This window comes from Heterocephalus glaber, unplaced genomic scaffold, assembly GCF_053883595.1.
Source record: "Heterocephalus glaber isolate CG9 unplaced genomic scaffold, H.glaber_assembly_v1.0 deba00001460, whole genome shotgun sequence".
Taxonomy (NCBI): Eukaryota; Metazoa; Chordata; class Mammalia; order Rodentia; family Bathyergidae; genus Heterocephalus; species Heterocephalus glaber.
Window position 1 is genome coordinate 1903668 of NW_028258307.1, and position 25064 is coordinate 1928731.

Sequence of the window (25064 nt, forward strand, 5' to 3'; positions counted from 1 at the left end):
AGACTCTACACTAGAGAGGAAGCTAAATTATTTAGGGCCATTTCTCAGGCCAGAAGACAGATAGAGGATAGCAGAAATAATCTGAGAAAATAGGGAGTAGACTGGAAGTCCTCATTGGAATGTACTTTAGAAAGTATGGCAGGAGCCCTGGTAGTAAGTAGATTCTGCCCTGTCGAATCCAGGGCTAATTGATATGGCCTTGGCCTAGTCACTTAATGTCACTGAAATGAAGGTCAGAACCTGCATCATGACAAGGACAGGCTTTACACAGACGACTCTGGAGTTACATTTCAAGAAATCAATGCTTATGGAAACATTGATATCTTCTACAGCTCCAACTAGAACTGGGCTAATGACCATATTGCTCTGGGCCCACCTCGAAGACTAATGCAAAGTAGCTCTAGACTTGGGTACATTTTCCAAACCCAAGACCTAAGTCTCCCAGAAGCCTCATGCCACCACCCAGGGGCTACCAGACTTGCTTCCTCTTGGTCCTTCTTGTCTTGGCTCCTCATGAATTGAGCCCTATTCTTCCCAGTCCTACCCTGTCCTTGAGTGAGCTCAGTCAAGGCTCGCTTCTTGAAGAAGGCTTGATGTGAGATGAACAAATGCCTCTGATTTTAAAAGAACAGATTTGGGAACTTTTCCACAGGCAGGCTCCTCCTAAAACTTCAGTTCTCATCCTGAATTTTAAAACCATAATGTGACATTTTAACATATGGCAAAGAAAGATGAATTTGAGATCGTTTCAAACTGCTTAAAAGATCTGCATTAAACACAGATTTCCATTATTACAGATCTAATAAGTCCTATTCTCATCTGGGCTATCAGCAATAGAGTAAGTAATTACCTTTCAACTTGGGCTGTTCCAGTCCATTAGCCCAATACTGATGACTCAGGAAAAGCCACACATGAGAACTAAATGCTGATAAAAGATGAAATGAATGGAAGAAAATGATGCTGCCTTATCCTATTTGCCTATGTCTATTGTGAGGAGTGAGTCAAAAATAAATAACCTCGATGGAGTGGTAAGTCCAAAAGTAAATATTGAAAATAGGAAATAGAGTTGTACTATAGAGACGAAAGCATCATAGATTTTGAAGAACTTTCAGTCATCAGTTGTAATATTTACCTACATACAAGGACTGGATCAAAATGATACCAAACATCTTCAAAGGGAAAAGCTTAAATAAGTGAGTCAGATGGTTCCAAAAGGTCTAAGAGGAAGCGTTGTGGAGAAGCATGGCTGTGTGATGATAAGCAACGATAGCTGGCTACTGGCCACTCCCCAGGATCTCCTCCAGCTTGATCTACCCTTACCATCCCTTTGTCTGAAAGGTCATACACCCAGTCCACTTTCTCTTTCCAGACATCACCATGAGCTCGTCCATCTGTGTCCCTCATATTCTCTCCCTTTTCAAGGGACTTCCCCTCACCTCACCAATAGCCCCACTACCATCCCATCTACCTAGTCTCTGTCCATAATGTGCAGAGACAGCTAAGGCCATGCCAGATTCCCTTGCCTGGAATCTCTCTTAGATAATGATGGGACTGGGAGGCCTCCCTTCTTCCCTGTCATAAATTGGCCCAGGCCGATGGCGCCAGTTGGGATGCCAACCCAACTGTGCACCAAGCCCTCAGCACCCAGGAAGGACCAGCCTGGCTCTCAGTCTCAGGTGCAGCCCAGGTGCACTTCTTCAGGGTAGACAAAGGGTGCCTCCTGGGAGTGAAATGGAAATGCAGTCATTTTCAAATGCAAATGACTAAGATGGGACAGACAAGGAACACAGATGACTGCAGGAAAAACCAAAAGAGTGACAAGAAAACAGTGACAAAGAAGGGGTTCAGATTGAGTGAATCAAGGCAGGATTTGGAAGACAACATCTTGAAAAGTTGGGCCTGGCTGCAAGCCCAGAAGAAAGACAAGCAGGAAGATTCCTGGGCAGGCAGCCCAAGGAGCGCTCAGCAGACGTCTGAAGTGTCAGGGAGATGCTTGGAGAGCAGTCATAGCCATGATCTGTGGGCAATGCCTGGACCAGCCAGAGGGAGCTGGTTTTTCTCAAGGTTCAGGTTGGAGGAGGATGACATGGTCCCGTGTAGATACGTGGTCAGTCCTCTCTGATTTGACAGAGTCCCACTCTGACCTTGGCCACCTCCCTGTCCACTCTACACCTTCAGGGTCCTCAACACAGTGACCACTTGACTTCACAGGGGTGGAGCGTGACATGGCTGACACCAATTTTAGTCCCTCACGTGGCAGAGAACAACGACTCCAAGCAATCAGAGAGCCTTTAGCTCAGAGCTGCCCTGGAATTTAACTGCTTTCTTTTTGAAGGACTAAGAACACATATTGGAACCACAGGTACTAAGATTTAAAATAGAACAGATTGTACTGGGAGGATTTTGAATAGAAAAAGGGCTCTGAGAGGCAGCACTTGCTGTGAGAAAACAACCCCCAAACATGCACTATTTTAAAGGGTCTTTATAACCCTCCTACTGTCCAGAAAGGTCTTCCCGCCACTCCCTCTCTCCCTTCACCTTTCAAGCTCTCAAGAGACCCAGTTTGAAGGCCATTGGCTTTTCTCTTGCCCTGATGTGGCCTTTTCTGCTTGGTCTGATGTCATGGACCATTTAGTGAGTCCACCTCTGAGCATAACCACCATGGACCTGCCCAGCCTGCTCCTCCCAGGCCCCATAATCCAAGGAAAGATCCCAGTAGAAGGGGGGCAAGCTATGGCTAGCTGAGCCTCTTGCTCTCTTTGGTTCTGCCTCCCTCCCCTCAGCTCTTCCTACACCTAAGACTTTGGGCCCTGGCCTCTCTGGAAGGTCCCTCTGACCTCCATTCCCAGCACCAACTTGAGCTCTTTCTTTTGCCCCCTTAGCCTAAGTTTTAAGACTATCATCTACTTCAACTAGCTCCTAACCAGCACATTCCCTAACCTTTGCCCCTCAGTTCATGCTCTGCCATCCAGCCAGTCTTCCTTCTTCACCTTCACCACCTGATTTACCCACCACCACAATGACCACAGCTGGGGTCTCCTGACAGGACTTCAGAGTCAGTCCCAGAGAAAAAGACCTATAGCCAAGTCCTTCCAAACAGTCCCTATGATCTGAGGCAGTTAGTCTCCTCATCTGCTTCCTTTCCTGCTCTAGAATCCAGAAGCTTCTTCATTAGCCAGCATCATCTCCCCTGCCAGGTGACACACACCCACACCAGCCACTGCCCCAGTCTCACTGCCATTGTCTTTGTCACCTCCTTCCATGTGTCCATGGCTCTTCCACATTTCTGGGCCTCTGCCCCAGCCCAGCAGGGTGTCCTCCTAGTCCATGTGGAAATCTGGAAGAGGGTGTGTTTATTTTTATTTATGATTATAATTCTTGTCATTATCATTGCAACATATACAACACTACCTACATGCCCCTATCCCATAACCTAAATTCCCTTGGTTCCAGGCCTAAAGCAGATACTTTGGGCTTCAGATACTGTATTATCTCTCCAGATAAGAGACATATAAACAGCTTATAACATGACAAAAGAAATGCTTTGCCAAATCTAAACAACAGATAGAATGCTTTCTGATTTCAAGTGGTTGTTAAGAGAATTATGATGTCACTACAATGACTGCTACTTTGCACAAATTCAACTACCAGCTCAATGAACTGCAAAGGCATTTTAAAGATAATATTCAAAGTGCCCTCACACTGTGGAGTTGATGATTTCACTTTTTCCAGTAAAGTCTCTCTGTAATAACTGGGTGATTCTGTATCTGCAATCAGCTGTGGCTGCCTGTGCTATCAAATGTGTGGCAATCTGGTCAATGCTCACAGATTAAAAAGTATATTTCTTCTTACAATTTTATTGCTTAATAATAATTTGTTTGTTACTTGATGTCTTATCAACAAAGATATAGGCCCTTGTTTTCTCTCACACCAACTACAGGGTGAAATTTTGCTAAGAATTTTTATCACAAGTACGAAGGCAATACAGAGAGCTACTGGTTTCCTTAAGATTCTATTTTCAAATGTAGACAGTTCAAATTGAAGCAACTTAAAATATTGGCACTCACAGTTTTTTTAAGGCCAAGGAGTTTAGGGAGAAAAGGACAGAGGCAGACAAGAGAAGTGGCCCATAACACAGAGAGACCACATTCTCTAAAGCACATTAAAATTGATTCCCAACCAGCAGCTCTTTCTAACTAGACTCCATCTGGCCCAGCCTGCTTCTCTCTGTTCCTTTCAGCAGGATGTTACAGATATAGAGCAAAGTCAGCTGGGAGGCTGTAACCGGCCCCTCGGTGCTGAAAGTGACAGCGAACAGCAGTACTCTCAAGAAGCCTACAGTGAGCATTGTTCTTAATGGGAAAGACAGATGCTTTTCCCACGCAATCAAGAGCCAGGCAGGAGATCCTTTTACCGTTTCTATCCCTGCAGCATCACGCCAGGTCTAGCCAGCAACATAAGGCAAGAAAAGGAAATAAAGATGCATTTAGATCATCAAAACCATCCATACTCACAGAACATATGATTAGTCTTAGTCCCTGTGGGCTTCTATAACAAATTCCCAAACACCAAGTGACTTATCAACATCAAAAATTTTTTCTCACAGTTCTGGAGGCTGGGAGTCCAAGATGAAGGCCCCAGCAGATGTGGCACTTGGTGAGGGGCTGTCTTTTCCTGTGCCCTCACATGGAGGGAGGGGTCTTTTTCATAAGGGCATTAATCCCATAGCCCCACCTCCTAATACATTGCATTGGGATTTAGAGTTTTGATGTATGAATTTTGCAGGACCCAAACACTCTATAACAGTCTACAAAGAAAATACTGACCAACAGACCAACAAGCTACAAGAGGCAATAACTAAGTGTCATAGATCTCAGGATACAAAGTCAACATACAAAAATCAGAGATTTTATGTATTAATGATGAATAGTTAGAAATTGAAAACATTGACAATATCATTTATAATGACATCAAACAAAATATATGCAAGACTTGTCTTTTCACTTCTCTCAACAATGTTTTTTTTTTTTGGAACCAGGGATCGAGCTCGGGACCTTGCGCTTGCGAGACAGGTGCTGGAACAACTGAGCTAACCCCCCCGGGCCTCTACAATGTATTTTAAATAACACTTTTTTGGCCTCTGAGCGACGAGCAGACCAATGAGGACCTCAGCCGAGTGGAGCTGTCGCCCCGCCCCACCTGCACACCACAGGCACACCACCCCAGTCCAGCACCCCCTCACCCCTGCCTCTGGCCTCCTGGTTGAGTAGGTACCTGGTCCCACACAGCACAGACTGCAGAGGCACTGGGGGTCATAAAGGCCATTGTCCTGAGCTGCAGAAGATAGAGCCGAAGTGAACAACAGAAAGAGGGCCTCTCTCAGGCTCCTTGATGAAAATTGAAGCCCACTGGAAAAGTGAAGAGAATCTCTGTAATAAAAGCACACTAGATCACGTTAGTTGGTAAGTTGGAGGGATCACCTCCCATTAGAACCTGGACTATCTTCAGGGGAAGGGCAGCTAGAACCTGCAGAAGAACCTTGCAGAGTTCAAGCCTGCAGGAGGTCAGGGAACTCAACTTGGGACTTGCAGCCAGAAATCAGCCTGAATCTCGTGGGTCTGCTACTGGCTTGCTAAAACTAATTGACTTATATCTGCACACTGTTGTCCATGTACTCTATTGTGACAGCAGAGACATACCCTGAAGGAGGCCCTTCATTTTTATTTTTTGTTATTCTCAAAATTATTATTTTTTCTCTTATTTTTAATTTTTTCTACTATTCAAATTTTTCTTTTTTTCCTTCTTTTTCCTTTTTTTTCTTTTCTTTCTCTCTCTCTCTCACTCTCTCGCTCTCCCACATTGTTCTTCATCTCCCTTTTTGTCCCTGTTCTGGCCCTAGTTTGGATGTCTTCCTTCTTTTTCCTTTCTTCCCTTTTTCCTTCTCTTTATTGTCATTAGTTTTAAAGGAAAGTAAATACAGTTTATAGCCTCTCTATTGCTGTTAGGTTGTTCTGTTCTCATCTTTGTTCTTTCATTCTGTCTTTTCCTCTTGTCTTCAACAGTTTGAGTTTGGGTGATCTTCCTCTGTGCTCTGGCCTCACTGCTAATCTTTCCCTATCCTTCTACCTATCTATCCCTCCTTCCCCAACTCCTTCTAACTCCCCATCCTCAAGGGTAAAGTTGCTATATTGAAGAGTTTATTCACTATAAACATATTTTGGGCTGGTCCTCAATTTTGATTTAATTCACAGAGTTAAAGGTGATAGATTAGTAACTACCACAAATTGTTATTTTCTAAGCTGCGCTTGATGCTATTGTGTTGCTGATTGCATCATTTGGGCTAAGGTCTAATCAGTTGTCCTTCCTGGTATAATGAAAATGAGATAGCCTCACAGTGATTAGAGACTCAAAACCTAAAGACCAGCTATATCTGGAAGACACCTCAGAGAAGCAATCATTCCATAAGTGTTCTAAATACAAGCAACAAAGATACTTACAATAAGCAATATCGAAGTATCAACCCAGGGATTGAACCAAGGACAGTACCAACAACAAAATTAAAAATGAGAAGGCATTTAACCAAGGCACAAACCCAGACTTCCAGTCCACCAGAGGCAAATTCTGGGAGAAATGAGGTGGAAAAGTCTGATAATCAACCACCTGGACACCCTGAACTGATGGCACAGGAAGTACCAAAACAGATGAATAAGGCTCCAGAAAAATTCAAAACAGAAATAATTTCCCAGATAACTACAGAAATGGTGAGCAGAATGAAAGACATGATTAGAGACTCTAGAACAGACACAGACAAAAAATAGATGAGTTCAGGACCATGATGGAAACCATGATTGCCCAACATAGGAAAGAAATAGAATCCATGAAACAGATTCAAACAGATACCCAGGAGATTAAAAACTCTATTGAAAGCATACACAGCAGACTGAGCCAATCTAAAGACAGAATATCACATAGAGAAGACAGGATGGTGGTCAGTGACCGTGAAAAGAGAGATCCCTTAAAAATAGTAAGGGACCATGAGAAATCAATCCAACAGCTCCTATTTGATGCAAAGAAGAATAATATAAGACTGATAGGAGTCCATGAAAAAGCAGGAGAAAGTACAAATGACATAAAAAACTGTTCAAAGAATTAATGACAGAAAACGTCCCAAACAGAGCAAAAGAATTTGACATACAGATAAGTGCAGCATGTAGGACTCCAACTAGCCATGACCAAAAAAATCTACACCTAGACATATAATAATCAAGATCCCAGAAACCCAACAGAAGGACAAAATACTACAAGCAGTTAGAGAAAAGAAACAAGTCACATGCAAAGGAAAGCCCATCAGAATCACGGCAGACTTCTCAACACAAAATCTCAAGTCAAGGAGAATCTGGAGTGAGATATTTCAAGCCCTAAAAGAAAACTACCCCCAACTTAGACTGATGTATTCTGCAAAACTATCTTTCAAACTTGATGGGGACATAAGATACTTCCATGACAAAGAACACCTAAGAAATTTCATGAATACCAAACCAGCACTCCAAACAACTCTAAACAATATCCTAGAAAAAGATAACAAAGGTCACAACTCCATGAGGCCCAACAGAGCAAATTCATCAGGCAAGGCAAGAAATTAAAGGGAGAGGGAGAAAAATAAAAAAGAACCAACAACAGGAAAATAACATGACAATGATAAGTCAATACATATCAGTTATAACCACTAATGTTAACGGCCTCAATTCACCAATTAAAAGAAATAGACTGGCAGAATGGATGAGAAGCAAACTCCAACAATATGCTGTATCCAAGAAATGTACCTAGTTCAAAAAGAAATTCATAGACTGAAAGTAAAAGGATGGAAAACAGTTCTCCATGTGAAAGGAATATGGAAAAAATCAGGGTTAGCTATCTTAATTGCAGACAAAGTAAATTTCAAACCAAAACTAATTAAGAGAGACAAAGAAGGTCACTACATCCTTGTAAAGGAAAAAATCCAAGAGGAAGAAATGACAATCATAAATATATATGCACCAAATATGAATGTCCCCAACTATACAAAACAAATATTAATGGACACTAAAAACCAAATACACACTAATACAATTGTAGTGGGAAACCTCAATACTCCACTGTCACAAATAGACAGATCATCTAGACAAAAAAATCTACAACAAAATACTAGAACTGAACCAAGCTTTTGAACAAATGGACTTAATAGATGTCTACAGAGTGTTCCACCCCACAAAATCAGAATATACATTCTTTTCAGCTGCACATAGGTCATTCTTCAAAATAGACCACATACTAGCTCATAGAATATGTTTAAGTACATGGAAAGGAATTGAAGTTATCTTGTGTATATTATCAGACCACAGTGGAATTAAACTGGAGATCAATAGCATAAGAAACTGCAAGAACTCTACAAACATATGGAAATTGAATAACACTCTCCTGAACAATCAATGGGTCACAGAGGAAATTAAAGAAGAAATTAGACAGTTTTTAAAAACAAATGATAATGCCAATACAACATACAGGAATCTATGGGACACAATGAAAGCAGTTCTATGAGGGAAATTCATACCAGTGAATGCCCAAACTAGGAAAACAGAACAAGCTCAAATAACCTAATGCTGAATCGTAAGCATCTAGAAAAAGAAGAGCAAGATAAACCCAAAGCTCATACAAGGGAGGAAATTATAAAGATCAGAGCAGAAATCAATGCAATGGAGACTAAGAGAATGATACAAAAAAATCAATGAATTGAAGAGTTGGTTTTTTGAAAGAATAAATAAAATCAATAAAACTTTTGCCAACTTTATCAAAAAAAGAAAAGAAAAGGCTCAACTACATGCAATTAGGAACAAAAAATGTGAAGTCACAACAGATCCAGTAGAAATCCAATACCTACTTTGAGGACCTGTGCTGTAATAAAATGGAAAATACAGAAGAAATGAACAGATTTGTAGATACATATGAATTACCAGAGTTGAACAAAGAAGATATAAAAATTCTAAACATCCCAATTACAATCAGTAAAATTGAAAACGTAATTAAAAATTTACCAACAAAGAACAGCCAAGGTCCCAATGGCTTCACTGCTGAATTCTACAAAACATTTAGAGAAGAATTATTGCCACTGCTCTTTAAATTTTTCAATGTAATTGAAAGGGAAGCAATACTTCTGAATTAATTCCTGCAAGCAAGTATTACGTTGATTCCAAAACCAGGGAAAGACCCAACCGAAAAAGAGAACTACAGGCCAATCTCCCTAATGAACATAGATGCAAAAATCCTCAACAAGATACTGGCAAACAGAATACAGAGGGTCATCAAGAAGATCATACAGGCATGCCCTACCGAGGTCCTGAGTCACGCAGAAGATGCCGAATCAGCCCGCTGCAGACAGGCAGGTCTGTGCACGCCCTACCAAGGTCTTGAGTCTTGCGGAAGATGCCAAATCACCCCACTGCAGACAGGCAGGTCTGCCTACACCGTACAGAGGTCCTGAGACACACAGAACACGCCGAATCACCCCGCTCCAGACAGGTAGCCACCTAGTTCCACACTACAAAGACACAGAGGACACCAGACCACCAGACCAAGGTACTGAGTCCCACTGCTCCCGGCCCAGAGGTAGGGGCTTCTGAGCCACCATCCCACTGCTCCTGGTCCAGAGGAAGGGGCTTCCCGGTCACCATCACTCCCAGTGCTCCCAGCCCAGAGGAAAGGGCTTTTGGGCCACCTTCTGTCCCACTGCTCCTAGCCAAGAGGAAGGGGCTTCCGGGCTACCATCCCTCCCACTGCTCCTGGCCCAGAGGGAGGGGCTTCTGAGCCGCCATCCCACTGCTCCTGGTCCAGAGGAAGGGGCTTCCTGGCCACCATCCCTCCTGCTGCTCCCAGCCCACAGGAAAGGGCTGTTGGGTCACCATCCCTACCGCTGCTCCCGGCCTCTGTCCCACCTCTCCCAGCTCAGAGGAGGTAATCCATGCAGGCACTAACAGCCCCCCGCCCCAGTCAAAATGAGAAAACAAGTAAATAAGTCTCAAAACCAGACTTTCAGATCACCTACAGCTATCCCAAAGGGAAATGAGATGGAACACTCTGATACTCAACCACCTGGACCCACTGAACTGCCAAAAAAAGGGGATCTGGAAAAAAATGAAATCAGAAATAATTTCTCAGATAACAGGAGAAATTGTGCCCCTAGTGCAAGACATGATTAATAAATCAAGAGAGGAGCTCAGGAATATGATGGAATCCCAACATAAGAAACAAATGGAATCCATAAAACAGATGCAAATAGATTTCCAGGACATGAGAAACTCCACTGAAAGTCTACACAGCAGAATGAGCCAATGTCAGCACAGAATTTCAGATATAGAAGATAAGATTGCAGTTAGTGACCAGGAAAAGAAAAACTGCTCCAAAATTATAAGGGAACATGAGAAATCAATCCAGCAGCTGCTAGATGATGAAAAGAAGAATAAGATAAGACTGACTGGGCTCAATAAAGAAACAGGAGAGAGTGCAGATGACATAAAAAATCTCTTCACAGAAATAATGGCAGAAAACTTCCCAAGCAGGGGAAAAGAGCTTGACATACAGATAAGTGAGGCATATAAGACTCCAAACGGCCTTGATCAAAAAAAATCTACACATAGGCATATAATTGTTAAGATTCCAGAAACACAGCAGAACAACAAAGTTCTCCAAGCAGTCAGAGAAAAGAAACAAATCACATACAAAGGAAAGCCCATCAGAATCACAGCAGACTTCTCAACACAAACCATCAAGGCAAGAAGAGCTTCGAGTGACATATTCCAAGCCCTAAAAGAAAACAGCCTCCAACCCAGATTGATGTACCCTGCAAAACTATCTATCAAAATTGATGGACAAATAAGATACTTTCATGACAAAGAGCACCTTAGGAACTTCATGAATACCAAACCAGCACTCCAAAGAATTTTACACAATATCCTAGGAACAGACATTGAGGATCACAACCCCAGGAAGCAAAGCAGAATGAACCCATCTGGCATGACAAGAAATTAAATGGAAAGGGGGAGAACCCAACAAAAAGAAAAAGTCATGGCAATGACAAGTCAATATGTTTCAGTTAAAACCATCAACGTTAATGGTCTCAAATTCACCAATCAAAAGAAATAGACTGGCAGAATGGGTCAAGAAGCAAAATCCAACAATATGCTGCATACAAGAAACACACTTAATTCAAAAGGAAACTCATAGACTGAAAGTAAAAGGGTGGAAAACAATACTCCATGTGACAGGAACCCCCCAAAAAGCAGGAGTAGCTATCCTCTTTGCAGATCAAGTGGATTTCAAGCCAACATTGATTACAAAGAAGGACACTACATCCTTGTAAAGGGAAGAATCCAAGAGGAAGAGATGACAATCATAAATATCGATGCACCAAACACTAGTGCACCCAACTATATAAAACAAATACTAACGGACATGAAAAGTCTTATATGCACTAATACAATTGTAGTGGGGGACCTCAACACCCCACTGTCACAAATAGATAGATCAACTAGACTAAAAATAAGTAATGAAATACTAAAACTCAAACTCTTGAACAAATGAACTTAACAGATGTTTACAGAGTCTTCCACCCCACAAAATCACAATACACATTCTTCTCAGCTCCACATGGGTCATTCTCCAAAATAGACCACATACTCACACACAGAACATGTTTAAGTAAGTGCAAAGGAAGTGAAGTTATCCCTGTATATTATCAGATCATAGTGCAATGAAATTGGAGATCTATAGCAAAAGAAACTCAAAAAATTTCATAAATATGTGGAAATTGAACAACACACTTCTGAATAACCAATGGGTCACAGAGGAAATTAAAGAAGAAATCAGACAGTTCCTTCAATTAAATGACAATGACAATACAACATATCAGAATCTATGGGACACAATGAAAGCAGTCTTATGAGGGAAATTCATAGCAGTGAATATGAATATTAGGAAAACAGAACGAGCCCAATTAAACAACCTGATGCTGAACCTCAAGCTTCTAGAAAAAGAAGAGCAGGACAACCCCAAAGCTCATACAAGGGAGGAAATTATAAAGATCAGAGGAGAAATCAATGCAATGGAGACTAAGAGAATGATACAAAAAATCAATGAAGCCAAGAGTTGGTTCTTCGAAAGAATCAACAAAATTGACAAACCTTTAGCCAACCTTGTCAGAAAAATGAAAGAAAAGGCCCAAATCCATGCAATTAGGAATGAAAAGGGTGGAATGACAACAGATCCAGCAGAAATCCAGAGGATCATCAATACCTACTTCCAGAACCTATACGACAATAAGATGGACAACACAGAAGAAATGGACAGATTCCCAGATACATATGAATTACCAAAGTTCAACGAAGAAGACCTAAATATTCTGAACAACCCAATATCAACCAATGAAATTGAAAATGTAATTAAAAACTTACCAACTAAGAAAAGCCCAGGCCCTGATGGCTTCACCGCTGAATTCTACAAGACATTTAGAGAGGAACTGCTGCCACTACTGTTTAAACTCTTCAATGAAATTGAAAGGGAAGCAATACTCCCAAATTCAGTCCTGGAAGCAAGCATCACCTTGATCCCCAAAGCAGAGAAAGACTCAACTGAAAAAGAGAACTATAGGCCAATCTCACTAATGAACACAGATGCAAAAATTCTTAATAAGATAATGGCAAACAGAATCCAGAAGATCATCAAGAAGATCATACACCCTGATCAAGTGGGATTCATCCCAGGGATGCAAGGGTCGTTCAATATATGAAAATCAATCAATGTAATATACTATATCAATAGAGCCAAGAACAAAAACCATATGATTATCTCCATAGACACAGAAAAAGCATTTGACAAAATCCCACATGAATTTATGATAAAAACCCTCCAAAAAATTGGAATAGATGGTCTCTACCTCAAACTGATAGAAGCCATCTATGAAAAACCAACAGCCAATATCTTACTAAATGGTCAAAAACTGAAACCCTTCACACTAAAATCAGGAACAAGACAAGAATGTCCACTATCACCACTCTTGTTCAATATAGTTCTGGAAACATTAGCCACAGCAATTAGACAAGAGAAAGAAATAAAAGGAATAAAGATAGGTAATGAAGGAGTCAAATTGTCATTATTTGCAGATGACATGATACTCTATATAGAAGACCCCAAGAACTCCACCAAAAGTCTTCTAGACTTAATAACCAAATTCAGTCAAGTAGCTGGTTACAAGGTCAACACACAAAAATCAGTAGCTTTCCTCTACATGAATGACAGACTCACTGAGAGAGAAATAGGGCAAATAATTCCTTTCACAATAGCATCCAAAAAACTGAAATACCTAGGAATCATCCTAACAAAAGAAATCAAAGACCTCTTCTCTGAAAACTATGGCACTCTGAAAAGAGAGATTGAAGATGATATCAGAAAATGGACAGACATCCCCTGCTCCTGGGTAGGAAGGATTAATATAGTGAAAATGGCCATACTTCCAAAACTGCTCTATAGATTTAATGCAATTCCACTTGAGATCCCAGCAGCATACTTCATAGACCTCGAGAAAACAATCCAAAAATTCATTTGGAACAAGAAGAGACCCAGAATAGCAAAACCAATTCTAGGTAACAGAGACATGGCAGGGGGTATCACAATCCCCAACCTGCAACTATACTACAAAGCTACTGTGATAAAAACACCATGGTACTGGCAAAGAAACAGACCTGAGGACCAGTGGAACAGATTAGAAGATGCAGAAACAATGCCAGACACACTCAGCCATCTCATCTTCGACAAAGGAGCCAAACATCCTCACTGGAGGAAAGATAGCCTCTTTAATAAATGGTGCTTGAAAAATAGGGCTTCAACTTGCCAAAGATTAAAACTAGACCTGTATCTCTCACCATGCACTAAACTAAAATCAAAATGGATTAAAGGTCTAAATATTAAAATAGAAACTCTGAACCAGTTGAAACAGAGGTTAGGTAGAACCCTTGAAGACATCGGTGTAGGAAAAAATTTTATGAACAAAACCTCAGTTGCCCGTGAACTAGCACAAACAATCAACAAATGGGCTCTCTTCTTATTAAAAGGCTTCTGCACAGCAAGAGAAACCACCAGCAGTGTGAAGAGACAACCCACAATGTGGGAAAAAATCTTCACCTGCTCTTCCTCAGACAAAGGTCTACTATCACAAATCTATAAAGATCTTAAAAAGATCAGACCTCCCAAATTTAAAGACCCAATCCAAAAATGGGCATCTGAAATGAACAGACATTTCTCAGACAAAGAAGTAGAAATAGCAAATAAATACATGAAAAAAATGTTCAACATCACTGGTCATTCGAGAGATGCAAATGAAAACAATGCTGAGATTCCACCTCACCCCAGAAACAATGGCTGCTATCATGAAATCAACCAATAACAAATGGTGGCAGGTCTGTGGGGAAAGAGGAACCCTGTTCCACTGCTGGTGGGAGTGTAGACTGGTGCAAGCACTGTGGAAATCAGTATGGAGATACCTCAAAGAACTGGGACTGGAAGTCCCATTTGACCCCGCTATTCCACTGCTGGATATCTTCCCCAAAGAATTAAAAGAATCATACCACAGTGATATATGTGCACCCATGTTCATAGCAGCACAGTTTGTAATAGCTAAGACTTGGAAACAGCCCAAATGTCCATCAACTGGAGACTGGATAAAGAAAATGTGGTTTTTTTTATAAAATGGAGTACTACTCAGCCATCAAAAATGAGAAATTAGAGATATTTATAGCTAAGTGGATGCACATTGAGGCGATACTCTTAAGTGAAATAAATAGGACACACATGTGTAAATACCAAATAGTTTCTCTGGTGTGAGAAACTGAAAGTGTAAATAAGGACTAAATGTATAACAGGTAATGTGAAATAGGAAGAAAAGGGGCAAAGGGGAAGGAAGTGGGAGGGCTAGGGGAAAGGATAGAAGGGAATGGGATTAATATGAGAAAATGGAAAAGTAGGAACAAAATCTTTGTAAATAGAGAGGACTGGAGGGGTTGAAGGGAGGGCTGGGCAAGGGTGAAAAATAAGAGCCAAGAGAGACTACATAAAGGTGCAAATTTCCAATGATGAATGTCATTATATTGTATACCTAAAATGTACCAATGATTAGAATGAATAATCAATAATGTAAAATAGGAAGAAAAGGTCCAAAGGGGTAGGGGTAGTGGGAGGGGCAGGGAAAAGGAAAGAAGGGAAAGGAAAAATGCTGAGAAATGGAAAAAATGGAAATAAAGTCTTTGTAAATAGGGAAGGGTGGAGGGCATGAAGGGAGGGCTAGGAATGGGGAAAAAATAAGAACCTAGATGCATTATGTAAAGGTACAGTTCCCAATGAGAAATGTAATTGTGTTGTATACCTACAATGTACTAATAAAAGAATTTAATAAAAAAAAAAAAAAAGAAGATCATACACCCTGAACAAGTTGGATTTATCCCAGGAATGCAAGGATGGTTCAATACATGCAAATCAATAAATGTAATACACTGTATTAACAGAGTCAAGGACAAAACCATGTGAGCATCTCAATAGATGCAGAAAAAGCATTCGACAAAATTCAACACCCATTCATGATAAAAAACACTGCAGAAAATTGGAATAGATGGTCTTTATCTTAACTTGATAAAGGCTATCTATGAAAAACCAAAAGCCAACATCATACTAAATGGTCAAAAACTGAAAACTTTCATGCTAAATGCAGGAACAAGACAAGGATGTCTACTATCACCACTCCTGTTCAATATAGTTTTGGAAAAATTAGCCACAGCAATTGGACGAGAGAAAGAAATAAAAGAAATAAAGATAAGAAAGGAAGAAGTTAAACTGTCATTATTTGCTGACGATATTATACTCTACATAGAAGACCCAAAAAACTCTGCCAAAAGACTTCTAGACTTAAGTGACAGATTTAGTGGAGTAGCTGGATACAAGGTCAACACTCAAAAATCAATAGCCTTCTCTTACACAAATAAGAGACTCACTGAAAGAGAAATTAGGGAAACAATCCCTTTCACAATAGCATACAAAAAGATGAAATATCTAGGAAGCAATCTAACAAAGGAACCAAAAGACCTCTACATTAAGAACTACAACACTCTGAAAAAAGAGATCGAAGAGGATATAAGAAAATGGAAAGATATTCCCTGTTCCTGTGTAGGAAGAACCAATATAGTGAAAATGGTCATACTTCCAAAACTTCTATACAGGTTCAATGCAATCCCAATTGAAATCCCAACAGCATATTTCACAGAACTAGAGAAAACAATCCAAAAGCTCATCTGGAATCAGAAGAGACCTAGAATAGCAAAAGCAATTCTAGGCAACAGAGTCATGGAAGGAGGGGGTATCACAGTTCCCAACTTGAAAGTGTACTACAAAGCCACTGTGATAAAAACAGCATGGTACTGGCAAAGAAACAGACCCAAGGATCAGTGCCATAGATTAGAAGATGCAGAAACAACTCCAGACATACAACTCAGCCACCTCATCTTTGACAAAGGACCCAACTACCCTCACTGGAGGAAAAATATCCTCTTTAATAAATGGTGTTGGAAAACCTGATTTTCAACTTGCCAAAGATTAAAACTAGACCCCTATCTTTCACCATGCACTAAACTAAAATCGAAGGGGATTAAAGATCTAAATATTAAAAAAGAAACACTAAACTTGCTGGAAGACAAGTTAGGAAGAAATCTGAAAGACACTGGCATAGGAAAGGACTTTATGAACAAATCCTCAGTAACATGGGAACTAGTAAAAAGAATCAACAACTGGGGTCTCATCTTATTAAAAAGCTTCTGCCCTGCAAGAGAAACCACCAACAGAGCTAAGTAAGAGACAATCTACAATGTGGGAAAAAAATTTTACCAGCTGTTCCTCAGACAAAGGTCTACTATCTAGAATATATAAAGAACTAAAAAAATCAGACCGCCCCAAATATAAAAACTCAATTCAAAAATGAGCATCTGAAATGAACAGACATTTCTCAGACAAAGAAGTAAAAGCAGCAAATAAACATATGATAAAATGTTCAACATCACTGGTCATTTGAGAGATGCGGATGAAAACAACACTGAGATTCCACCTCACCCCAGAAGGAATGGCTGCTATCATGAAATCAACCAATAACAAATGCTGGCAGGGTTGTGGGGAGAAAGGAACCCTTCTTCATTGTTGGTGGGAGTGCAGACTGGTGCAACCACTGTGGAAATCAGTATGGAGATACTTCAAAGAACTAGGACTGGAAGTCCCATTTTACCCAGCTATTCCTCTACTGGGTATCTTCCCAAAAGAATTGAAAGAATCATACCACAGTGATATATGCGCACCCATGTTTATAGTGGCACAGTTTGTAATAGCTAAAACTTGGAAACAGCCCAATTGCCCATCAACTGGAGACTGGATAAAGAAGATGTGGGGCTTTTTTAATAAAATGGAGTACTACTCAGCCATAAAGAATGGGAAACTAGAGACATTAATAGCTAAGTGGATGCACATTGAGGCCATACTCTTAAGTGAAATAAATAGGACACACTTGTGTAAATACTGAATAGTTTCTCTGGTGTGAAAAACTAAAAGTGTAAATAAGAATCAAAATGTATAATTGATATTGTGAAATAGGAAGAAAATGTCTAAAGGAATGGGGAAATGGGAGGGGAAGGGGAAAGGAAAGAAGGGAAAAGAAAAATATGAGAAAAGGAAAAACATGGAAACAAACTCTTTGTAAACAGGGAAGGGAGGAGGGGGGTGAAGGGAGGGCAGGGAAATGGGGAAAAAATAAGAACCAAGATACATCATGTAAAGGTACAAGATCCCAATGATGAATGTAACTGTGTTGTATACCTAAAATGTACCAATAAACTAAATGGAAAAAATAACACTTTTTTATTTTTATGAAACCCAATCTATCACTTTTTCTTTCTTATTTTCTGGTTTTTGTGTCCTATCAAAGAATCTTTTGTCTTTTTTTTCCCCCCCAGTCCTGGGGATTGAACTCAGGACCTTGCATTTACCAGGTAAGCGCCGGCACCACTGAGCTAAATCCCTGGCCCAAAGAATCATTTCTTACTCAAGATCAGAAAGATTTTCTCCGATATTTTCTTCAGGAAGTTGGCAGTTTTAAGTTTTACACTTATGTGTAAGGTGTATTTATATTTAACCATATATTCAAGTTTAGGTATAGGGTGCAAGGTAGGAAGTTCTAAAAAATGTCAAAAAGTAATAAGGTGGTGGTAACAGAAGAAACTGAGAAGTGGACAAAAATCAGAAAGTGCATCCACAGCTATACACACTTTCTGTTGAGTTACCTTGGTTGAAACCAACCTGTGCTTTCTGGGCCTGTACTGGCTGATGAATGTGCTGAGGCTTTTTGCCAGTTTCCCTATTATCTAAATTCATATGCTCATCAATCAAGAAGTGGGGGACACATCAGATCCTAAACACAGCCAGCCCTAGGTTCTACCACTTTCTCTGCCACATGAGCACTTTGAAGTCTTAGTAGACTTTCAAATCTGTTTCAATTTAAGCATTTAGAAGACGCAGCCTTCTCCAGCCACCATGAGAGAAAGTTATGAGAAAAACTATACAAATGCAAAAGTACTTATAATATTACTTTCATTAGACTCTGCTTTAAGACCTGCCCATACCAGATACTGATTGAGAATAAATAATGTTCTTAATGCATGCATGAAGTCAGCTAGCATTATCTCTGACCAGAAACACCACCCCAGGATATTGATAGATACTTAGCATACTCAAGATGTCATGGTCTTCCAAATTTATGATTTATACCAGCAAAGCCTGGATTGTCACATTTCAGGAGTGTGGAAAGTATTCCTGCTTGGGTGGGAAGGTGGACTGCATGAGCTTAGAGCCCCCAAGCAGTGAGCACAGGTCCAGGATTTGAAAAGAGAAGCAGGTCCAAATCGCAGATAAACCATCTACTAGCTGTGTGACATCTGGTCACTGGCTTCACTTCTCTGAGCCTCATTTTCCTGATCTGGAAATGGACTAAAATGACTTTGTTGGACACAGATTTTCCCCCGCTAGTGTTACACAGCACTATTTAAAAATGCTATGCCACTTCCCTCGACCCAACCTCCCAACAATCACATACTCTAGGATTCTCTTAAAAACTGCTTGGGTTGGGCCAGAGATTTAGCTCAGTGGCACCACGCCTGCCTCAAAAGTGCAAGGTCCTGAGTTTGATCGCCAGTACTGGAAAAAAAAAATTACTTGGGTGCTGCATGCATATGCATGACACCTACCAGTGATAGCTGAGCTGGCCAGGGGAGATAGCACCCCAGTGACATGGAGAACCAGAATAACTCAGAGATCCATACCCACTGATATTATTACCAGGCTGGGAACTGCACTTATAAAATAAGACAAATATGTAGAACCAATTATATTAATAATAATAATAAAAGTTGCAGCAGTAGTAGTTAAGACATATGTGCTTGGCACTGTTTTAAGTATTTTACATGCTCACAGCAACCTATGAGGTAGGTACCGTATTATCCCCATTTTGCAGATGTAAAAACCTAAGGCACAAGGAGCATAAAGGACTAGCCTGAAGTCACAAAGCTAATGAGTAACAAAGATGAGATTCTAACCCAGACAGTGGCATTCTGGTGTCCCTACTGTCTCATAAAGATCAGAGATGGACAAGAAGTGCCATCTCCACATCCAACAGTTTGCTGGCACCAAGGCTGTGCCTGGTTTTCCTAAACAGCATCAGAGTACATAGGGTGGCCTTGCACAGCACTGGTACAACTCTTCCTGGTAGGGTGGGGGTTTGTTACCAGACTTTTAACATTGTGACGGTCTCTGTTCAGCTGCCCTGATGCATGCCTAGACACAGCGTGAAGGTTAGGGTATAGAGGGGCAGAAGATGGCACACACCTCCCCTGCTTCCCGGGCCCTTTGAATTTGCATGTTACAATTACTGGAGTAAAAGCTCAGCTAATCTCCTGGCTGGTTTGACTGCTATTATCTTTCAGCACACACCTGCATATTCAGCCAGATTTAAAGGGAAGAAATAAGCCTCCCTCATAGCGCTGCTGATAAACAACTCCCCCAAATCTTTTTCCTGCTAAGACTGAACACATTCTGAGGCCTTGTCATACTCAAAAGCAATTTACCCATAAGTCTTTTACATGTTAATAACGTGTACATTAAGTATTTCACTCCTGAGATCATCATTCGATTGGTTTTCCCGAGATTTCCAGTACAATAGGAATGGACATGGCAGTCTTGGGTGCCTTTGGACACCAATCTCCATGTACAAGCACACGTCACGGGCATCAGACATGCGAACTTGGCTGCATCAGAGCCTGACCATGCTGTCAAGGGCTCTTATTTCCAAAGGAAACATTTTTAATTCCTGGCGGGGAGAGGGGCCTGGGCAGAGAGGCCATGTTGGAAGAGGACAGAGAGAAGGTTGGGAGGAGAGGGGAACTAGAAAACACACACTCAGCCCCAAAGCAAGGTATTTATTTGGCTTGCCTACTTTTCTGCAGCCCAGTGTAAAGCTGACTTCAGGTAACCGCTCATGGGCTGGTGGGGATGGCCAGAGTTTCTCCGCCTGGGAACACACCCAGGGGGTGCAGGGAGGGGCAGGATGAGTGGGAGCAACCTGGACATCAGTTCTAGATGATCGTAACGTATATCAGGATTGAGGTCTAGGGTAAGTCCATGGGCTCTGCTGACCAATGAGACAAGGAAGGCAGGCAGGGCTGGTTGCACACACCTAGAAACAGGTACAGCCATCATCAGCGAGGCTCCGGAGGAGAAGGTGAAAACTCATCAGTCCCTGAAAGTGTGATCACATGAGCGTCTGAGCCAGGCAATAGAGGATGCCAGAAGGGAAAATGCAAATCTCAGCCCAGAAAACACAAAGTGTAAGAATGAGGCAAGATCATTTGCTGGGTAACTCTCTAGCACACAAACACACACTTACACAATACAAATATGCATACATGCATCATACAAACAGATACATATCCATGTACACAAACACAAATACACACCATTATGCCAAACATACCTCCCATGTGCTTCAACCTTTGACAGTTTCATTAGCTAATAACATGAAGAGTCCATTCTCGCCCTGCAACTTGAGTAAGACTCTAGATTCCCTGCCCAGATTCAGATCCCAGGTACTCCATGAATCAATCCTGGGATCTCAAGAAAACAGTTTAGCTTCTCTGTGTTTTGGTTTCTTCAGCTGTAAGAGGGAGACAATAAAGGTACCTACTTAAAGAGTTATTTCATACTTTTTTTTAAACTTATAATGGGGTTTGGCACAAGTCAACAATTATTCTACCCTCTTCACAACTCTGGGAGGAGCTACTCAGCACTTGAAGAAACTGAGGCTCAGATGTAACACCCTCACATATACTGTCTCACTTTCGAGATTATGTGTTCTAATTTGGGGTTCAGAATAGATTCAGCCTACAAAACCTTAAAGAGCTTTGTAAAGTATCATTGAGAAATAAAATAAATAAAGCAGAAACTGCCACTCATTTCCAGGCAAATGACCAGGTGTGAAGTCTCTGCTACCCCCTACCCTGCCCCTGCCATCCTGCTAGGGTGCTGAGACTTCTGGCTGAATTTGCCAGGAAACTATGGTCTAAAACTTTATTTTAAATAGTGCGAAAATTCTGTTCTTACATAAGCTTGGGTTTTTAATTGGAAACCCAGTTAAAAACACAAAAAGAGTGCTTAAGCCAGAGAAAATGGATATGTTGTTGGTGCGAGGGGTGTTTGTTCTCATTAAGCTTAATGCAAGATGAATACATTATATTGTAATGATATTAGCCCTAATTAAAAGGGAGCAGCCCAAAAAGTATCAAACAAAAAGGCAGCGAGGTATAATCTTCTCCAGAGTTTCTTGACCTGGGCTTCACTGGCATTAGCTGGGGAGTATTTTTAAAATACTATCATCTAGACTGCACCCCCTGAGATTCTGATTTAATTGGTCTATGTTATAGCTGTGTCTAGACATTCCCCCAAAGCCTCATGCAGTCATACATGGGGCTTTCTGGAAGTGGCTGGATCTAGAGTGTGTGTTGCTGGGATTAAGTGTGTGATATTGGGATCAAGGTGTGTGATTACTAAATTAGTCCACTAATTGGTTTGGCATGGTTCTGGGTGTGAGTGCTACCTACCTTAAGGGCATGTGGCCTGGAGAGAATATATGGGACAGAAAGAGGGCTGCTGTCGTGGCTTGCTGCTTGCTACATCTGCCCGCCATGAACTGTTTCTCTTCTGTGACATCACCCTGCCTTGAAGCCAGCCAGCTATGAACTAAAACCTCTACAATAACCCTTTCTTCCTTTAACTTTGGGTGTTGGGTATTTTGTCTCAGCAATGAGAAAAAGTAATTAAGACAGCCTAGAATGAAGCTCATATTTTTAATAAAGTTTCTAGGATGATTTTTATGTATAGCTTCGGTTGAAGACCACTATCCTAGAAAGCAGGAAAACTGGTATTTCTCAAAGTACTTGTATGGCCCAGGCACTGGACTCTGCTTTCAAATATGGTATATTATTAACTTCAAAAATAAAAATTCCATTAGGATTTCAGTAAAAGTCTGTAATCGCAGGAAGTCTCCCATTCTCTGTAATATAGGGCTGCTTACTGCCTACTGAAATTTCCACTGGCCAATTATTGGAGAGGGGATAAGGTGAAAAACTTCCAAAAGCCTGGAGAAGCCAATGTTTGCCATCTCTAACTGCACTGAACAGCACTGACATGGAGAAAACCAGGCATCCACTAAGGGACAGAATCTCACACCAAGATACACGGAAGCCCCGGCTGTACTCAGCCCCAAGAGGGACTGTACACCGAGAAAGGAGTCAGCGAAAGTTAAGGAAGAACATTCTAGTCAGAAAATGAGGTCAGGATTGCACTGAGTTTGAAGACAATAGTTCGGGACTAGCAAGAAAGATACCTACTCACACCTTAGTCTCGCTCTTCTCTTTATGTCCAGGTAAAAGCAGTATTCTGTGATAAAAGTGTAGCTTTGCTAAGTGTGCAGCTTTAAGAATATAGAATTTCTTAAGAAGAGAACAGAGAGAAAGAAAGAAAAAAGACTTCAGAGAAGGCCCTAAAGAATCAAGCACAAGAGAAGACAGAGAACGATTTCTTTTTATACTTCCAGCAGTGGGCCCACCAGCATTAGTCTCCCCTGTGGGTTCAGAGGCAGAGCACAGAAAGGCAAGTCCTTTAGCACACAAGGAGTGGTGAGCTGTAGACCGGCAGCAGCTGCCAACACTGACCAGAGGCAGGTGGCGGACGTCCTCACAGTGGACTCTGTGGCCGTCCCACTCACCCCTTGCCCCAGAGAGCCACTCTCTGCCACCCAGGCAGACAGTGTCCATCTGGGCAGGGCCTACGGCCCCTCCGAGGAGCTTGGCTAGGCCCACCCTCCTCCTCGATGATGTCTCAGACACCTACGTGATCCTCCCTCGAGCCTCATTCTTACTGATAAACAGATGTGCCCTTGCTCTCAGATGTCATTATTATGCAATTCTGTTTCTAGCCAATGCCATCGTGATTTCACACTTGATCCTCCAACTTCCAGATGATGCTGCTTCATCTGATTTTCTAGTAGGGAAGTGAAACAGGCATTTCCTCTAGAGCTCCAGAGGCATGGTGCCCCACCCACCATGGTCAATGGCAGAAAAAACAGCTGTGAGTTCAATGCTCGCCAGCCTCACGCATGTGAAGTGGGGCCAGCAGTTGCTAACAGTGCATAAGCAGCTTCATGCACCTGGCCTGGTCTTCTCACAGCAGCCCTGTGAGGTAGGTTGTGTTTACTAAGAGAAACTGAGATGACATTAGTTGACAGTGCTGAGGGTCTACCCTAGGTTCTTAGCACTCAGTCTCTGATTCTAAGACACTGTCTTAGTTCACTCAGGCTGTTGTAACCAACTGTCATAGACTAGGTGGCTTAGAAATAATAGCAACCCATTCCTCACAGTTCTGGAGGCTGGAAGTCCAATGTCAGGGTGCCAGCCAGGTTTGGTTCTTCTGAGACCCTCTCTTCTGCATTACAAGTGGCCAGCTTTTCACTGTGTCATCTCATGGCACAGAGAAAAGAGAGGTCTCTGAACTCCCTTTCACAGAGGCACTAATCCCATTTGAGAGGGCTCTACCCTCATGACCTAGTTACCTCCCAAAGCCTTATCTTGTAATACCATCACCTTGGGGGTGAGGATTTCAACACATGGATTGAGGGGCAGGGGCAAGAGGCCCTCTATAGCAGGCACTATATTCACTCTATAGCAGGCACCATGATATTATGAGAACTCCCATCAGACAACACTCTGTCAAGGCTAAGTGTGAGGACTGTAATCAGTTCCCCTACCTGTGACCTGTGGGATCTTAGGTAACCCACTTAAACTCTCTGAGGATTAGTTTCCCTGTCAACAAATGGTGCCCACCTCATGGAAAGTTGTGAAAGTTGAGTGAGGTGTGTAACAAGTACTTGGCACAATGCCTGCAACATGGAAACTGGTCAAGAATGTGAGCTACAGTAGCTGCTGCTGTCACTCACTCCAGGGTTGACCTGCAAATCTGTGGGTTCTCACTGTGGCTCTCAGCCAGGCTGTCTGGAGATGGCTTGTGCCAAGGTCCAAGTCCCCTTGGGTATGGAGGCTGTTAGATCCTGCATGTCTGCTTATCTGTTCTTCAGGAGCCCCTGCCTCACCCTAATTCCATCCTTCCCCACTCCACAGTCCCCAAGCATAGAAGGACAGGTATAACCACGGAAATGCTGGAGCACCTGGAGCCCAATGGCAACAGCACCAAGAGTACAACTCTTCCTGGAGGCTTGGAAAGATATGTCCAGAGTTGGAGTCTACCTGGCCTTCTGAACCCTCAAAGGAGACCCATCCCACTGCGTCCAGGAAAAGGTACATGTCCTCTCAGCCTGCCTCCCCTCATCCTTAACTCTTTAGGCCCACAAGGGC

General features: G+C 41.7%; 1 protein-coding gene across 8 annotated transcripts in view; it reads right to left on the minus strand.

Annotated features, from left to right (window-relative positions):
• The window catches only part of Msra (methionine sulfoxide reductase A), a 368989-nt gene that overhangs the window by 238060 nt on the left and 105865 nt on the right, over positions 1–25064 (minus strand). Inside the window, exon 3 of one of the 8 annotated variants that reach the window (XM_087216701.1) lies at positions 3254–3337. The exons of 6 other annotated variants lie outside the window; for them this stretch is intronic. In XM_087216701.1, the coding sequence (XP_087072827.1) occupies positions 3254–3284 (31 nt within the window). In that variant the 5' untranslated portion in view covers positions 3285–3337. Of the gene's footprint in view, positions 1–3253; positions 3338–25064 lie in introns of those variants that run through there. One more of the 8 variants, XM_087216698.1, reaches the window with a different exon arrangement.